Raw genomic sequence first — 13,855 nt, forward strand, 5'->3', positions numbered from 1 at the left:
AAACGCAGCCAACAAATGCAAAGCGCAGGAACTTGAGGTTTTCAGGCCACTGTGGAGCTGCAGCTTTGTTGTAAGAACACCTGTCAATCATGCATGCAAATCATCTGGTAACATCCCTCCCCTCCCGTAAACCCTCCCTCGAATCAGGGCACTGAAAGGAAACCACCTGGGAGTCCTCAACAGCTCTCTCCACTCCTGGAGACAGACTGGTTCCTCTCTGGAACGAAGAACTCTCGCTTCCTATAGCTTCCTTCTTTTCTGCAATAAAAGCTGGAATTGCTTCCTGTCTGTGGTCACTCTGTCACACTGGCCCTGCTTGTGAGTCTTCCAAGCAAGGAGCCAAAGAACCAGAACAACAGTCCGCCAAGAGGCCGGACCTGACACCAATTATAAGTCAACACACCTATGTAAGTTAAACGCACCTATAACCTGTAATGCCTGTGAAATAAAATAAAATCTTAAGGCTCCCCACCACCGGCTGACTGAATGGAGCCCCTCCTGGCCAAGGGGCTACCCTAAAACTAAATTGTCTGCCATGAGGAGGGAGGTCAGCCATGCCTCATCATACCCCCCTCCCTTCTTGGAGACACTCTTTGCAACTCATTAACAGGACTAAGGGTATGCAAGACACACCTGCAGGTCCTCACTTTACACAACAAATACATGTCTGGTGGCTTATCTCTGATAAAAAGCTCCTTATGTTGAAACATTCCAGGCCTTTACACAAAGCTTCATGTCTTTAACCAGTTACAAGTCAAAGAATCTTTAAACCCACCGATAACATGTAAGGACCGCCAACTTCCAGATGGCCCACCCTTTCGGGCCAAACCAATGTATGCCTTCCGTGTATTGATTTATGACGTTATCTGTAACCCCGGTCTCCCTGAAGTGTATAAAGTCAAACTGTAACCCAGCCACAGCGAGTCCACGTGCTCAAGGCTTCTTGGGCGTGGCTCCGGGTCATGGTCCTCAAATTTGGCTCAGAATAAACCTCTTAAAATTATTTTACAGAGTTTGGCTTCTTTCCCACTCACATGCCCCACTCAGATACGTCCTGCCTGTTCAGGCCAAACCAGTGTATGCCTTCCACATACTGATTCATGATGTTACCTGTAACCCCTGTCTCCGTGAAATGCACAAAACCAACTAACCCAGACACAGAGAGTCTACTAGCTCAAGGCTTCTCGGGCGTGGCTCTCCAGGCCGTGGTCGCACGTATTCAGCTCAGAATAACCCTCTTTAAATTCTTACATAGAGTTCGGGTTCTTTTCCACTGACAGTCGCATGTCTGTCTTAACCCCTAGGGAGGCTGAGCTGAGAATTCCACAACAGGGTCATACCTGCCAGGTTCACCCAGCGCTATTAGACAAGTAGACTCTGCCAGACCCCTGGGGAGATGAAGGATCGGAATACAAAAAGGGAGCTTACATTCTTTTTCCCCCTGATAAGGAGAAGTTTATCCTGCCCATCTCTCCTAATAAGGAAGTGCAGGAAGGATGTGACTGAGGCAGGGGTCCTAGGAGCCGGTTGTTTAGAAAAAAATTTATTACAAGCAGCTGTTCTTGCCCAGTTACTTACTCCCCTCGAAAAAACCCTCTATAAAACCCACCCACCACTCTCCCCTTCCTGCAGTGGACACTTTTTTCGGCCTCCACCCATCTACACCCAAATACTCAAAATAAACAGCACTTTACTAAACCTGAGACTTCGTGCGTCTCCCTCTCGGCTCCGGACCTAACAAGTACCCCAATATCCAGCCAGGCCCCCGCAGCAGGCACTCCACAACAGACCACGGGAGAGCCCACGAGTGCTCCACCCGGCTGTGACTGAGCGCTGGAGCGGAGCCAGAGCCGGACCCCAGGGAAACAGGGAGAAAAAGAGAGCCCAGAGGGTGATGACCCTGGCAAGCCAATCTGCAGTGAACAAAAGTGACAAGTGCTTGGATGAGACCCAGCAAAAACGCAAAGTGGAAACACCTCCAGTGTCGAGCTGCAGTATCTTGGACGGTGGCTAAAATTATGCTGTAAAAGAGTGACTCAAAATGAATACTGCAAACTACCAGGGGCTGTTTAAGCCCCTTAGGAGAGCCACTGTCGCACTTGGGAGGCCCACGTTTATTCATCATCAGTGAACACCACTTACAAACTCAAACTACTGGTCTAACTTTAGTGCTCTCAAGAAACTACACTGGCTGGCTCCTCCCTCCACTCACAGCCCACCCAGATTTTATTTAATTTAATGCAAATAATGTGATGTTTTTTGTGGTTCTGTTACTTTAAGGGTGCCCTTTCCTTTATCAAACTGCAAGGAAGGATCTCTGTCCTCACTAACACTGGCAGAGGGTTGGGGAGATGCAGCCCTACCTCATGGCCCCATGACAATCAGGGCAACTGGCTGGCAGCCTGGGGACGCCCCAAGGCTAGGCATCCCTAGGGACATCCTGGGGCAGCACAATCAAGGCTCACCCCCAAGCCCCCTGGGCTGTCCTCAGGGGCCACCTCGAAGCTCCGTCCTCTCTTCCCTCAGTTGACCGACTACTAGGCCACACCCTTCCTGCCCTGCCCAGTCCCATTAAGCCAAAGGCACCAAACAAATGACTCAACAGCTCATTGAAGAAAGGCGTCTCCCCTCCCCCCACAGCCTGCTGGCCCAACTCCAGTGGCCTCAGAGGTCTGGCCCCAACAGGGAAACGCTCAGTGACTCACCACCCAAGTGCTGAGACCCATAGACACCTCCTGGTCCCAGCAGAACTCCTCCTCTTGCCCCTGACCCTCCTCCCCCCCCAATCTCCCCAGCCTGGGAGTGGCACCACCAGCCAGCCAGGCCTGGCACTGGAAGGACGCTGAGATTGTCAGGACTCTTCTGCTTCTCCCACCCCTCTCCCTGCCAAGCCCCTCAGCACCCCTCCTGCTGAGTCACCTCCTCCTTCCGATCTGTCCTCTCTCCAGGCTCTCAACCTCTCTGAGCAGGACTCCCAGTTATCCTGCCGTACCTGCCTCCCGTTTTGTCCCCTCAGATCCACGCCCCCACAGCCAGCAGAACGACCCACTCAAGTTCTGATCAGGTCCTTACCTAGCCTAAAACCCTCCCTGACTTTCCACAAGTTCCTCCCATGAGCAGCGCCTTTGCTCGAGCCAGCCCTCCACCTGGAAGGCCCCTGCTCTCAGATCCCCTCCTAGCCACCCAGAATCATCCTGGTGGCTCACACCTACGTGCCACCTAAACAAGGAAGCCCTCTCTGCACCACCAGGCTAGCTTGGGCCCCCAACCTCGGGGCATCCCACTGTCTTCTGCTAACGTGTCCTTCTCCCCTACTAGTCCATGGTGGGCTCCTGAGAGCAGGCAGGAGTCTCAGCCATCGTGGGCTCTCTGGCCCCAGTGCAGGACCTGGCACATAGCAAGTGCTCAACCCACGGCACTCGGCCTCTGGCCCACCAACCTTGCAGGCCACTGATAGTGGGACAACTGTTCTATCTTCTTGAAATCCTAGAGTTTGCGGCAGGACCAGCAACAGAATGTGCAGGCAAAAAGAAATACAAATGAAAGCAAAGTGAAAACACAGGGCTCCGTGTTCCAAAACTATCAGGAATCACAAGATAGCAACAGCAGGGAACTGAACCAGGCGCAGGACCCCTCTGAATGTGATGCACTGGGTGACTGCCCTCAAGGAAGAGCTTCGACAGGGTCCCTCTAGCTCCCCTGGAGCTGCCAGAGAGCAATGTTGCTCCAGCAGAGACAGAAAGCAGGTAGCAGTTGGCAGTTCAGCTTCTCATCAACGACCCTGGTCGGCTCCTGTCTTCCATTCAAGCCTTTTAGTGACTGGTCTTCAAGAGTCGGGCCCTTTACAATCCCAGCCCTTGGCGAAGCCTCCCCAACAGCTGCCAAATCAGGCCCGGAGAGGGCAGAGCCCTAAGGTGGAGTCCCTGAATTCTGCCTTCTCATTCCACCTCTGCCTAGAATCTCCCTGTCTCCCTCGGAAGATGGGCCTAGGTTTTCTACAGCTATACTACCCTGAACGCACCTGATCTTGTCTTATCTCAGAACCTAAGTGGCGTCAGGCCTAGTTAGTACTCCGATGGGAGAAAATAGTCCTGGAGCTGGGGCTAGGGTGTGCTTAAGGCCTTAATCAACATTTTATAAACCTTATTAGAATAACAAAGAAGCTGAGTGTTTACATTTTTGGAAGGCAAAGGCAAGGTTGATTTAAATTAAACCTGTTTCCCCCTGTCCTCCCCGCTCCCTTGGACAGAGTTGACAAGCAGAAAGCACATAAACTACCACACTTTTAGCAGACAGACATCACTTACTGATCAAAGTTTTCTTTCCTGTTAAGCCCAGTTGAACAAGACCTCAGAATCTTTCTTAACACAGATCCCTAGGGAACCACTACTAATGGATGAGTTTGCCATCCCTGATTTAGTACCTTGCCAAGGTCCTCACAAACAACTGGTCCCACTAAGCACTCGGTTGCAGTCTCCAACCACACACGGCGGAGAATGCTGCTCTGGTGCCTGCATTCAGTCTGAGGCCCTATAGTAAGGCCGGCTGTGGTGAGCCGCCTTTAGCATCCGTTGTCCTTTGATTCCCTGCTAGGGCTTTGAGTCCTTCTGGGCAGATCTCTCACTGAACTGATAGCAAATTTCATGTCAGAGATCAGCTGGAGTTGCCAAGTTAAGCCCCCGTCCAAGGACAAACACCAGAGTGGCCCAGGCTGTCAGGGGAGGGCGATAACGGCCCCCGAGGTGCAAGCTGAACACATCACGTCCTGTCAGGCCAGATGGGCGGCAGCATCTTATCTCCCATTTCATATCACCATCTGGAAGGCATTTAGCACGACGGCGCTGCCTCACAGGCCTCCGGATTTTTTTCTTCTAGAATCCCCAAGTGCGTGCGATCACGTCATGGGGCAAGCAGGAAGGCCAAACCCGCAGCTCAGGCTGAGAGTGGGATGCAAGCTGCAGAAGGGAAAGTGTTGGAACGGCTGGTTTGGGAGGCTAGGCTTGGTCGATACAAACATTGGACGCGAGTCCGAGCGAGGCCCGGGGCTTGACGGAACGGGCGCAGCGATGGGCGAGACGGCAGGCACCGTGAGGGGCCGCCACTGAAACACCCCAGAGCCAAATCAGAGGGCGCTGAGACACGCTTGTAAATTGGCTGGAAACCTCCAGGCAGGCACATCCAGACGTTTCTAGTTGCCAGTGAGATGCACGTGAACATGTGAACACCAGCCGGCCCACGTGAGAGTGCGAACAGCCCGCACCAGCTGACCTGCAGGCTTCCAGCAGGCGCCGCTCCGCGCAGTTAACCCTGAACTGGCCGGTCGGTTCTTCCCGGCACACTCCTGTCCCCTCTCCCTTCACAGACGGAGTCTGTGCTCAGAGGAGGGAGATTATTTTTAGCTTGGGCACACAAAACTTGAGCAGGAAGGAAAATAATAACCAGTAATAAACACCATCCCGAACCACAGGAGTGGTTTTGATCTGGCCTGGATCACCCCAGTCATGAATTCCCACCGTCGTCACCAGGGGCAAGATTTCCTTATGTGCACTGAACACCTCGGACGGGCCCTGGTGACAGAGGCTACAGGGGTGGGGACACAGGGACAAAAGGAAACTGATCTCAAATATCCAAGATTAAACTATGGATTCAGAAAGTCAAAATCTCGATCAACACTTACGCGCACACATGGAAATAGCATTCATCAGCAATCAAGCAGGTGGCGGAGAGAGGATGAGTAAATTCACACCTAACAGGTACAGTGCACACTATCTGGGTGATGGGCACGCTTATAACTTTGACTCAAATGGTACAGAAGCAATTTATGTAACTAAAACATTTGTACACCTGTAATATTTTGGAAAAAAACACCAAAAAACCCAGAAAGTCAAAACCTACCAGCACAGATAAAGCCGCTCAAGAACCAGGAAAAGGCAAAGCAAGAGCAGATCACGTGTTGGTGTGAACTATATGAACTTGTCATTTTGACAATTGCCAACGTGGAATTCAGGTGGTTCAACCCAACAGTAGCCAGCTGGACACAGGAAACTCGAAGGCTCTGGGGAAATGTACAGGCGCACCCCAATTTACTCAGCTCACTGGGTACTGCTTTCCTAAATTTGATTCATGGACATCAAAGTACCTTTTAAATGGTACAAAGGAATTCTGTTATTCAGGGAAGACTTTTGGGTGATTTCTATTCAAAATTAAGAAAATAATAATTCCTCTACTTTACCATTCAGTTTTTAATTAGGTGCTTGCTCGGATAAGGGTTCGACTAACCTTTGAGAGGTAGGTGAACGCACGTGTGCGTACCCATAGTGGCAACACAAAAAAGTCTAGTTGTGCAAACAGATAAAACCCAATTAAACCCACGTGATTTGGGAGCAAGATGAAAAACAAGCTGTTAAGTCAATATGGATTCCCTGAGCTTTCGACTTTTGAAAATTTTAAACTCAGCTTCTGAATTTGGAAACTCTCAAGAACAGCGATGACACTGGGCAGGAGCCTCACACCCCAACCCGCCCCACCCACCCTGGGCTCTTTTGTCGGAGATCAGAAACTTTAGCCATCAGCTGCTGGGTCAGGTGTCTCCATTCCTGAGGAGCCGTGATTAGCTGTTGACAACTGTTACTAGGCGAGGAGAACGGCATCTGGACAACATTGCCTTGGCCCAGGGGTCCTCCAAGCGTGGACCCCAAACCAGCAGCAGCATGCACATCCCCTGGGAACGTGTTGGAAACGCAAAGTCCCCTGAATCAGAGGCGCTGGGTGGGGCAGCAACCTGGGCTGTCCACAGGTTATTTTGCAGCACACAAAGTCTGATCCAGGGACAAGAGTCAGGTGAGGCGTTTTCCAGCTGTGTCGATGGGCGTCCTCAGGGTCTCAAGAGACCCCTCTGCATGGATTCTTGAAAGCACAGAGGTTTCTGGATGTAACCAGAGTACTCCATTCCGCTATTTAATAAATGGTGGTACAGCTGGAAGGTTTCACTTGAAAATCCATTATGCCTTTTGAAAAAAAAGAGAAATACTGAACAGATGGCCACAGGCAATCTAGTCCTTTGTTGAATGTTCTAGATCTGGGCCCAGCTTTCTGTGTCATCCACGGATGCTGAAAGCAAAAAACAGAAGCGCAACTGCCCCAAGCAGCTTCCCAGGCTCTTCCCGGAGAAGGGAGCAAGTTTTGATGTCCAGTGGCTTCGACAACAGAGAAGGGGTCAGAATCCCTTTCATTTTATTTAAGAAATACCTCGGAGACAGAGGAGGCGCCCGCTCCCTTTGTTGGCCATTCAGAAAGAGGAACTCTTGAAATCCGAGGAGCAAAGAATCAGCTGCGCAGGGAAGAAAGGAGAGAGGCCTGCTAGGAGTTTTCCTCTCAGGTGGCCTAAAGCAAACACTCCAGCCCCAATTCTTTTAAATGGTAATTGAAAAAAAAATTAAAAGTTTTTTATTTAAATCTAATTTTTAAATTTAAACTACCAGCCCTGCTTCCCCAAGGAGGCAAACCTCCCACGAGGACTGTTATAGCGCGATCCCCAACAGCTTTCTTGCCCTCCCGGTCCCCATGCCACCCTCTGCCTCTGTCCTTACTGGACACAGGGAGTGCAGAGGGATCCTCCAGCGGCTGGGGAGGCAGCAGGGCACTGCTGAGGCTAGAACAACCCCCACTGCACACCCAGACTGCCCTTCTCAGTTACCCCAACAGACCGGCACGGTTAAGTACGGCTGATTCCTGCTATTCACAGAAATGTTCTATAACGTCACCACGAACACTGAATTAGCCAACACGGAACCACTGCTCCCAGAGGAAATGCCAGGTTAGGCTCCTGGAAGCCTCCGGATGCATTTTCATCAGACAATCAACCCAAACAGAACCGTGTTCTATGTGCGTTCCTGCTTGAAGACATCTTATTTAATACACAACGTTGATTCGTTAACATTGAACTCACGGCCCACAGCACCGGACCTCGGGCCAGCACGGAGCTTCTCCAACACACACGTCTTCTCCGCGAGGCCCATCGCAGCCTCGGTGTGCTCAGGACACTTCAGCACTGTGCTGGGAGGTCATTTGAACAGCAAAATCACCAAGAAAAAGCACAAAAATATGAAAATGTGGCACTAAATATGCCACGGAAGGACACCGGGGTGCGGTGAGGGCTGCAGCGTGAAGGCAGGGCGAGGGCGCCGTCTTACTCGACCTCAGCTGAGAACACGCGCATCGGGCGGCTCAGGTTTCTCACCACTCTCTCTGCGTGTCTGAAAATGACTGAGAAAGAGCCACGGGCATTGATTCTGGGGTGATAAATAAATTGTAGCAAGGAGGCAAATTCACAAACACGGAATCTGAGAATAAAGGGGACCGGCCGTATTTCGTGCAAGGCGTTTGGTGACTAACGTATACAGTCCCTACTCCATCGCGGCTGCCTCATTCCCACCCATCCAGGAAGAACCGCGAGACGATGCACCTCTGGGTAAATGCTCAATAACGCTGGCAAGGCACCAAAGTCGCTCACTCCTTGGCATCCCCCCGGTTTCTGGCCATGCTTCACTTTAATCACATCCGCAGGAGCCCAGGGTTCCACCTGGGTCTTTCCACGGGGACAGAACGCCAAGAAGCTGGCCAACATCTCTGCTTGGCCACAGGTCCTTCCTGCACTCTGTGATCATTCTTGGTCAGGGTGGACGTGACGCAAACTCATTACTCAAGGCGTTTGCCTTCCTTAGGCGTGAGAGAGGCCAGGGATGCAGGAAGGCCGCAGAGCGTGGCGTGACCAGGCGGCCTGGCTCTCCCGACGCTCTGCCAGCAGAGGGTCCAGAACGCAGGCAGCCAGCCGAGCCAGAGCTGCCGCGACCCCGGCTCTGCTCTCGCTCGTTACGCGTCCTCAGCGTGTTAACGTCTCTGAGCCCCAGTCTGCTCACCGGTAAAACACCAGCATGACAGCAGCTCCCACCTTCTCCGGCTGCCGTGAGGATTTACCGAGACACTCAAGGGAACACGCTCCGCGTGGCACCTGGAGTGCTGGGAACTTCCCGGTAAAAGGAGCCCTGAGAGCAGAGTCACCTACTGTGGGGCCTGGGACAAGTCGTTTAAAACACACAGTCTACTGGGAGGGGACTTCAGAAGTACCGACAGACCCAGCTGGAGTGCAGTTCTCCCAAGAACCGTCCAGCCAGGTACGACCTCATCCTCTGCTCAGAGCTTCCCCGTGGCCCACTGTGCCCCCGACTGAAAAGTGGGGGTGTCGGTGGGAGAGAAAAGGGAGGGTGTGCCCCACCGGCTTCCGCTTCTGCCAGAAGTCCCCGGCCTTCCCAACAGTGGGGGTCCGGGAGTCTAACAGGCGCACTGTGGGGTGGGGAGAGAGGTAGGGGGTGGCTGACTTCTCACTGGAACCTTCTGGACACTCTTTGAGTGCTGGGGGCCTTAGTTCCCAGCTAGGGTGTCTCCTTTAAAAAGTTAACGCGTACGTAAGTAAGAACTGCGGCAGACGCCCACATGTAAGAGAAACACCCAGAATTCCACATGGATGTACAGCTGCCTCAGAACATCTGCTCTGGGCTGCAGCTTCCTGCCCTGTCGTCCACCCTCTTACTCCTCCTGCACCAGGCAAAGCTCTTCCCAGCTAACAAAGAGGCCACCTGCCTGCACCCTGAGGGAGGCAGCGAGGGGGGGCCAGCACACACAGTCCCTTGTCTGCAATGATAGGAGGCCCTCCCTGCCCTCCCCACCAACCCGTTCAAGTCCCCAACATTCCCCTACGGCCCACCCTGTGCCAGGCCGGGTGCTGCAGTTCGAGGTTGCACGTGACCAGTTCCTACCCTCCAGGAGCTCCCAGTCTAGCAGAGGAGACAGAATTAGACACGGGCCATTCACGGGTATCCATGAAGGGCAGGGACACAGGGCACAGGTGGCTGCAAGAGATCAGAGGGAGGCTCCTCTCGGCTTGGCGAGAAGGCCTCCAGGGGAGGGGACACTGTGCCACCAGCTCTAGGAGTGAAGGGAAGGGACCGTGTCCGTCCTATTCACTGTGGTTTCCCCAGAGCCACACATCAGGCAAAAAGCAGATGTTTCACTGATATAACTATAACCCAAAATGTATGTCTGGGAGTGTGTGGATATATAGAGAGAACGGATATGCAGACCTACATGTGTGTGCGTATGTAGACAGACACATGTAGACATACGTGCGCACAGGTGTGCCCACACACACACACGCAGGCATCCGAGCTGACTCCTGAGGTGGATTCTGAGCAAGTCCGGTTTAAGCACAGAGTTTGCAGACAGAGCGAGAAGTGGAGGCTGAGTCCAGGCCGAGCACAGTGTAGACAGAGAACTGCAATCAGCGTGGGGTTGCTGAGGTGTGGATGGCGAGGGGAAGGAAGACTGGAGGGAGGTGATGTGGCGGAAGGGCAGGGCCACACCCCCAGGCCCCTGTGCCCCATATGCCGCTGACACCTCTGTTCTCTGACAGCCACGAAAAGACGAGAGAAAACAAGCAGCTAACCCAGCTCACGTCCCAGGAGACCAGACGACGGCTAACTAAACCATGCCCTGAAATATAAACAGCATATTCTCCCTCCTGGAGGACTTCTACTCTAACAGAGACCCCTGAAGGCTGCACAGGAACAAGTCCCTATAATGGCCACTGGGGAGGGGCTCCCTGGTATCTCCTCAGATTGTTCCTAAGGTTACAGAAGAGCCCCAGCCCTGGCACATACCTGTTCAGGACAGGTAGGGAATGAAGGGTTGGAAGTGCAGGTGAGAAGATGGGAGGGTGGGGAGGGAGACCCTCAGAGACTGGGCCCTGGGGTCCCACCGCCAGCCCCAGGCCCAGCCCCCACTGTACCTTTGGGCTGTCAGATCCGTAGAGACCTGGCCGACACCACCACCATGGTAGGAAGATGCAGCTAAAGGTAGGCTTTCCAAGTCTGTGGGGGCAGCTGGCTGGATGACATCATCTGCTACAGGTGACCTGGGGAGAGAAGAGGAAAAATGCCAATGTTCAGAGATATTCCTACAAGGTTTAAATGTGTCCAAACAGCACATTTTATCTGGACCCTGGGCAGGGCCTCAGTTTCCCTTTCTGTGAAGGATGAGCCTGGTGCTCACAGCATGGTCCACAGTCGCTGGTCCATGACATGATGAACAGAAACCCAGAGCACGTGTTTAGAAACCTTTACAGCAATTTGATAGGGTAATTTTGTATCTGTTAAACCTAGTAATAAAAAGTCCTGACATTTTGGTCAGTGGTGCTCAACCAGCGGTGATGTTTGCCCCCTAGGGGACACTACGAATGTCTAGAGAAATTTTCGGTTGTCACAACTTCGGGGGCAGAGGGGTGCTACCAGCATCTAGTGGGTCGAAGCCAAGGATGCTGCTAAACATCCCACAATGCACAGGACAGCCCCCACAACAAAGGATTATCTGGCTCAAAACGCCAATAGTGCAGAGGGTAAGAAACCGTGGCCTTGAGTTTTGTTTCATTTTTCCGGTAAATCATTTAATTATATTTTCAAAAGTTTTGATCTACAATGAGTTAGAAAATAAAAAACTGCACTGGTCCCTCATGGATCAAAAAGGTCTGCACTAGACAACCTCCAAGAGAGGCTGGCGCTGGAAGCTCAGTGAGACCGTCCTTGGCCACCCGTCAGTAACTCTGGGGGGGAACCCCTCTTGGGATCAGTTACGTCCTGTGATGTCATCGGGGAGGTCCAGGAGGGACTTTCTTTCCGATGAACTCTGCCCCGAAGCCACAAGTAACAGGAACATTCTTTGCACTCCTGGAGCCATGCTTACTGAAAACCGCCCCTCTGCTGTGAACAAGAGGCGTGGACCCGCCCTCCCGGGACCTCTGACAGTCTCAGACATTTTTAAAAATGCTTATTTAGTGACAACTGTAGTAATTGCTGAGAAGGAATGTACAGATGGCTCTGAGAAAACAAACCAAGAGTTCCTGGCCCAGAGTGGGGGTCAGGGAAAACGTCCTTGTGGCGTGTTGAGAGTGCTGAGGCCAGCTGGCCGGCTCAGGGGCAGCAAACGTTTGCTGAAGCTCACTCTGCACAGGATCAGGATCTCCTCTAAGTGCTGCCAGACAACACCGCATTCGATCCTTATAACAACACTGTGAAGCGGGTACTATTATCCTCATTTTACAGATGTGGCAACTAAGGCGCAGAGAGGCTGAGTAACTTGTCTACGGTTGCACAGCAGGGAAGTGGCAGAACCAGGACACAAACCCAAGCCCGACTCCAGGAGCCATGCTCCGAATCACCACACATGGCTGTGTCCCAAAGGTTGAAGAGTAAGAGAAAGGAAGAGTGGCCCCCAGCCACCGGTGCAGGGAGCCACATGATGGGTAGCCCTGACTCAGAAAGCAGTTTGGTGTTCTGGGGAACCACAAAAGGTCACTGTAACTGGAGTATAAAGAAGCGGGTACCAGACCACAAGGCCGGGTCGAGGAACTGGGACTGGATCCTAAGCCAGAGAACCACCCAAAGCTTCTGCTGAGTGTTCAGCCACAAAGACCTGCCCTTGGTGTTGAGAGTGGAAAGGCTCAGGGTGAACGTCTCAAAACTACACTCTCAATAGGACGGGCCTAGACACGCGTGTGCCCCTGCTCCCTGCTCATTCCCACTGAGCACTCTGATAGCCCCAGGACGAGATCCTGGCGCCCTGTGACCAAGCCCAGGGAGTCGGAGAAATCGGCGCAGGGAGAAGGAAGGTGCCAGCTTGGAGGAGGGAGGATGGCAGGGCCTGTGTGTCTCTGTTGTCTGCTACGATTTGTAAAAGCCGAAACTACAGGCCATAACGACTTTCCAAAGTCATAAAACCTGAGAGGAAAAGCAGAGCCCAGGAGCTTGGCAACACACATTGAAAGCCATAAAAGACTTTGTTTCCATTGTACTTCCAAGAATTTATTATAAGGAAATGATGACGGGTGCGGGCAAAGACGCTGTGATCGCGATAGCAACAAAATCTGGAAACGACCAAAACGTCCACCAGCAGGGGACGGTTCACCAAATTAAGGCACAGCCAGAGAACAGACTCATTTGCAGCTATTTAAGAAATAAGGTAGATCGTCATGTATCTAGATGTAAACATGTCCATTATTAACTGAAAATAGGTTTAAAAAAAACTATGGGCAGCAAGACCCAGATTTTATGTGTGTGTGTGTACCAATATACATGTACATGTGTGTATATACAGTGTACACATATATAAATACACACACGCACAGAAAGCAAGCGACAGTCTGGAAGAACACGCAAGCAATGTGGAAGAGCATGTGTCCAGGTGTTGACGGTAATTCCCTTTCAGTAGTGAAATTTGGAGTGTTTTTTTCTTCTTTGTGCAATTTATCTCTGTTTTCCAGTTCCGTGCTGAACATGTACTGCTTTCATAAGCAAAATAAACAAGAAAACATATTTAAGGAATATTTTAAGTGCCAGGGGACAACTTCAGTTCAGAAGTCAGTGGAAGTTCTAAGAGACGGAGACAGCTAGAACAATGCCGTCTTTCCCCCACCGCTGGACTCACGTTGTCCACTGTGAGGACCTAGACTGGTCAGCCTCATTCCAAGGCGGGAACACGGCCACACCTCACTCCTTAGGCATCACTGGGGAAAATGAAGTCCCAACAGAGTATTTTGTATAATGGATATCTGCCTACGTATTCTGCGTGACGGCATTTTTAGCTTAACTCTTTGGATGGAATTACTTTTCCCTCCCTGATTTTTTTACACAGAGGACCTTGAATATAATTTTAAACACTTTCTCAGTGACACTCAATCAACCTAAGCAACTATGATGTAAGCGAGGAAGTGCACCAAGGCACCAAAACAACATTCATATATGAAGTC

General features: G+C 51.7%; 1 protein-coding gene across 1 annotated transcript in view; it reads right to left on the reverse strand.

The window, feature by feature from the left end:
* TACC2 (transforming, acidic coiled-coil containing protein 2) overlaps positions 1-13,855 on the reverse strand; it is a 169,735-nt gene that overhangs the window by 92,528 nt on the left and 63,352 nt on the right. Inside the window, exon 2 of the mRNA XM_012642429.1 lies at positions 10,844-10,969. Within this exon, the coding sequence (XP_012497883.1) occupies positions 10,844-10,969 (126 nt within the window). The remainder of the gene's footprint in view (positions 1-10,843; positions 10,970-13,855) is intronic.

This window comes from Propithecus coquereli, unplaced genomic scaffold (assembly GCF_000956105.1).
Source record: "Propithecus coquereli isolate 6110/MARCELLA unplaced genomic scaffold, Pcoq_1.0 Scaffold179, whole genome shotgun sequence".
Lineage (NCBI taxonomy): Eukaryota > Metazoa > Chordata > Mammalia > Primates > Indriidae > Propithecus > Propithecus coquereli.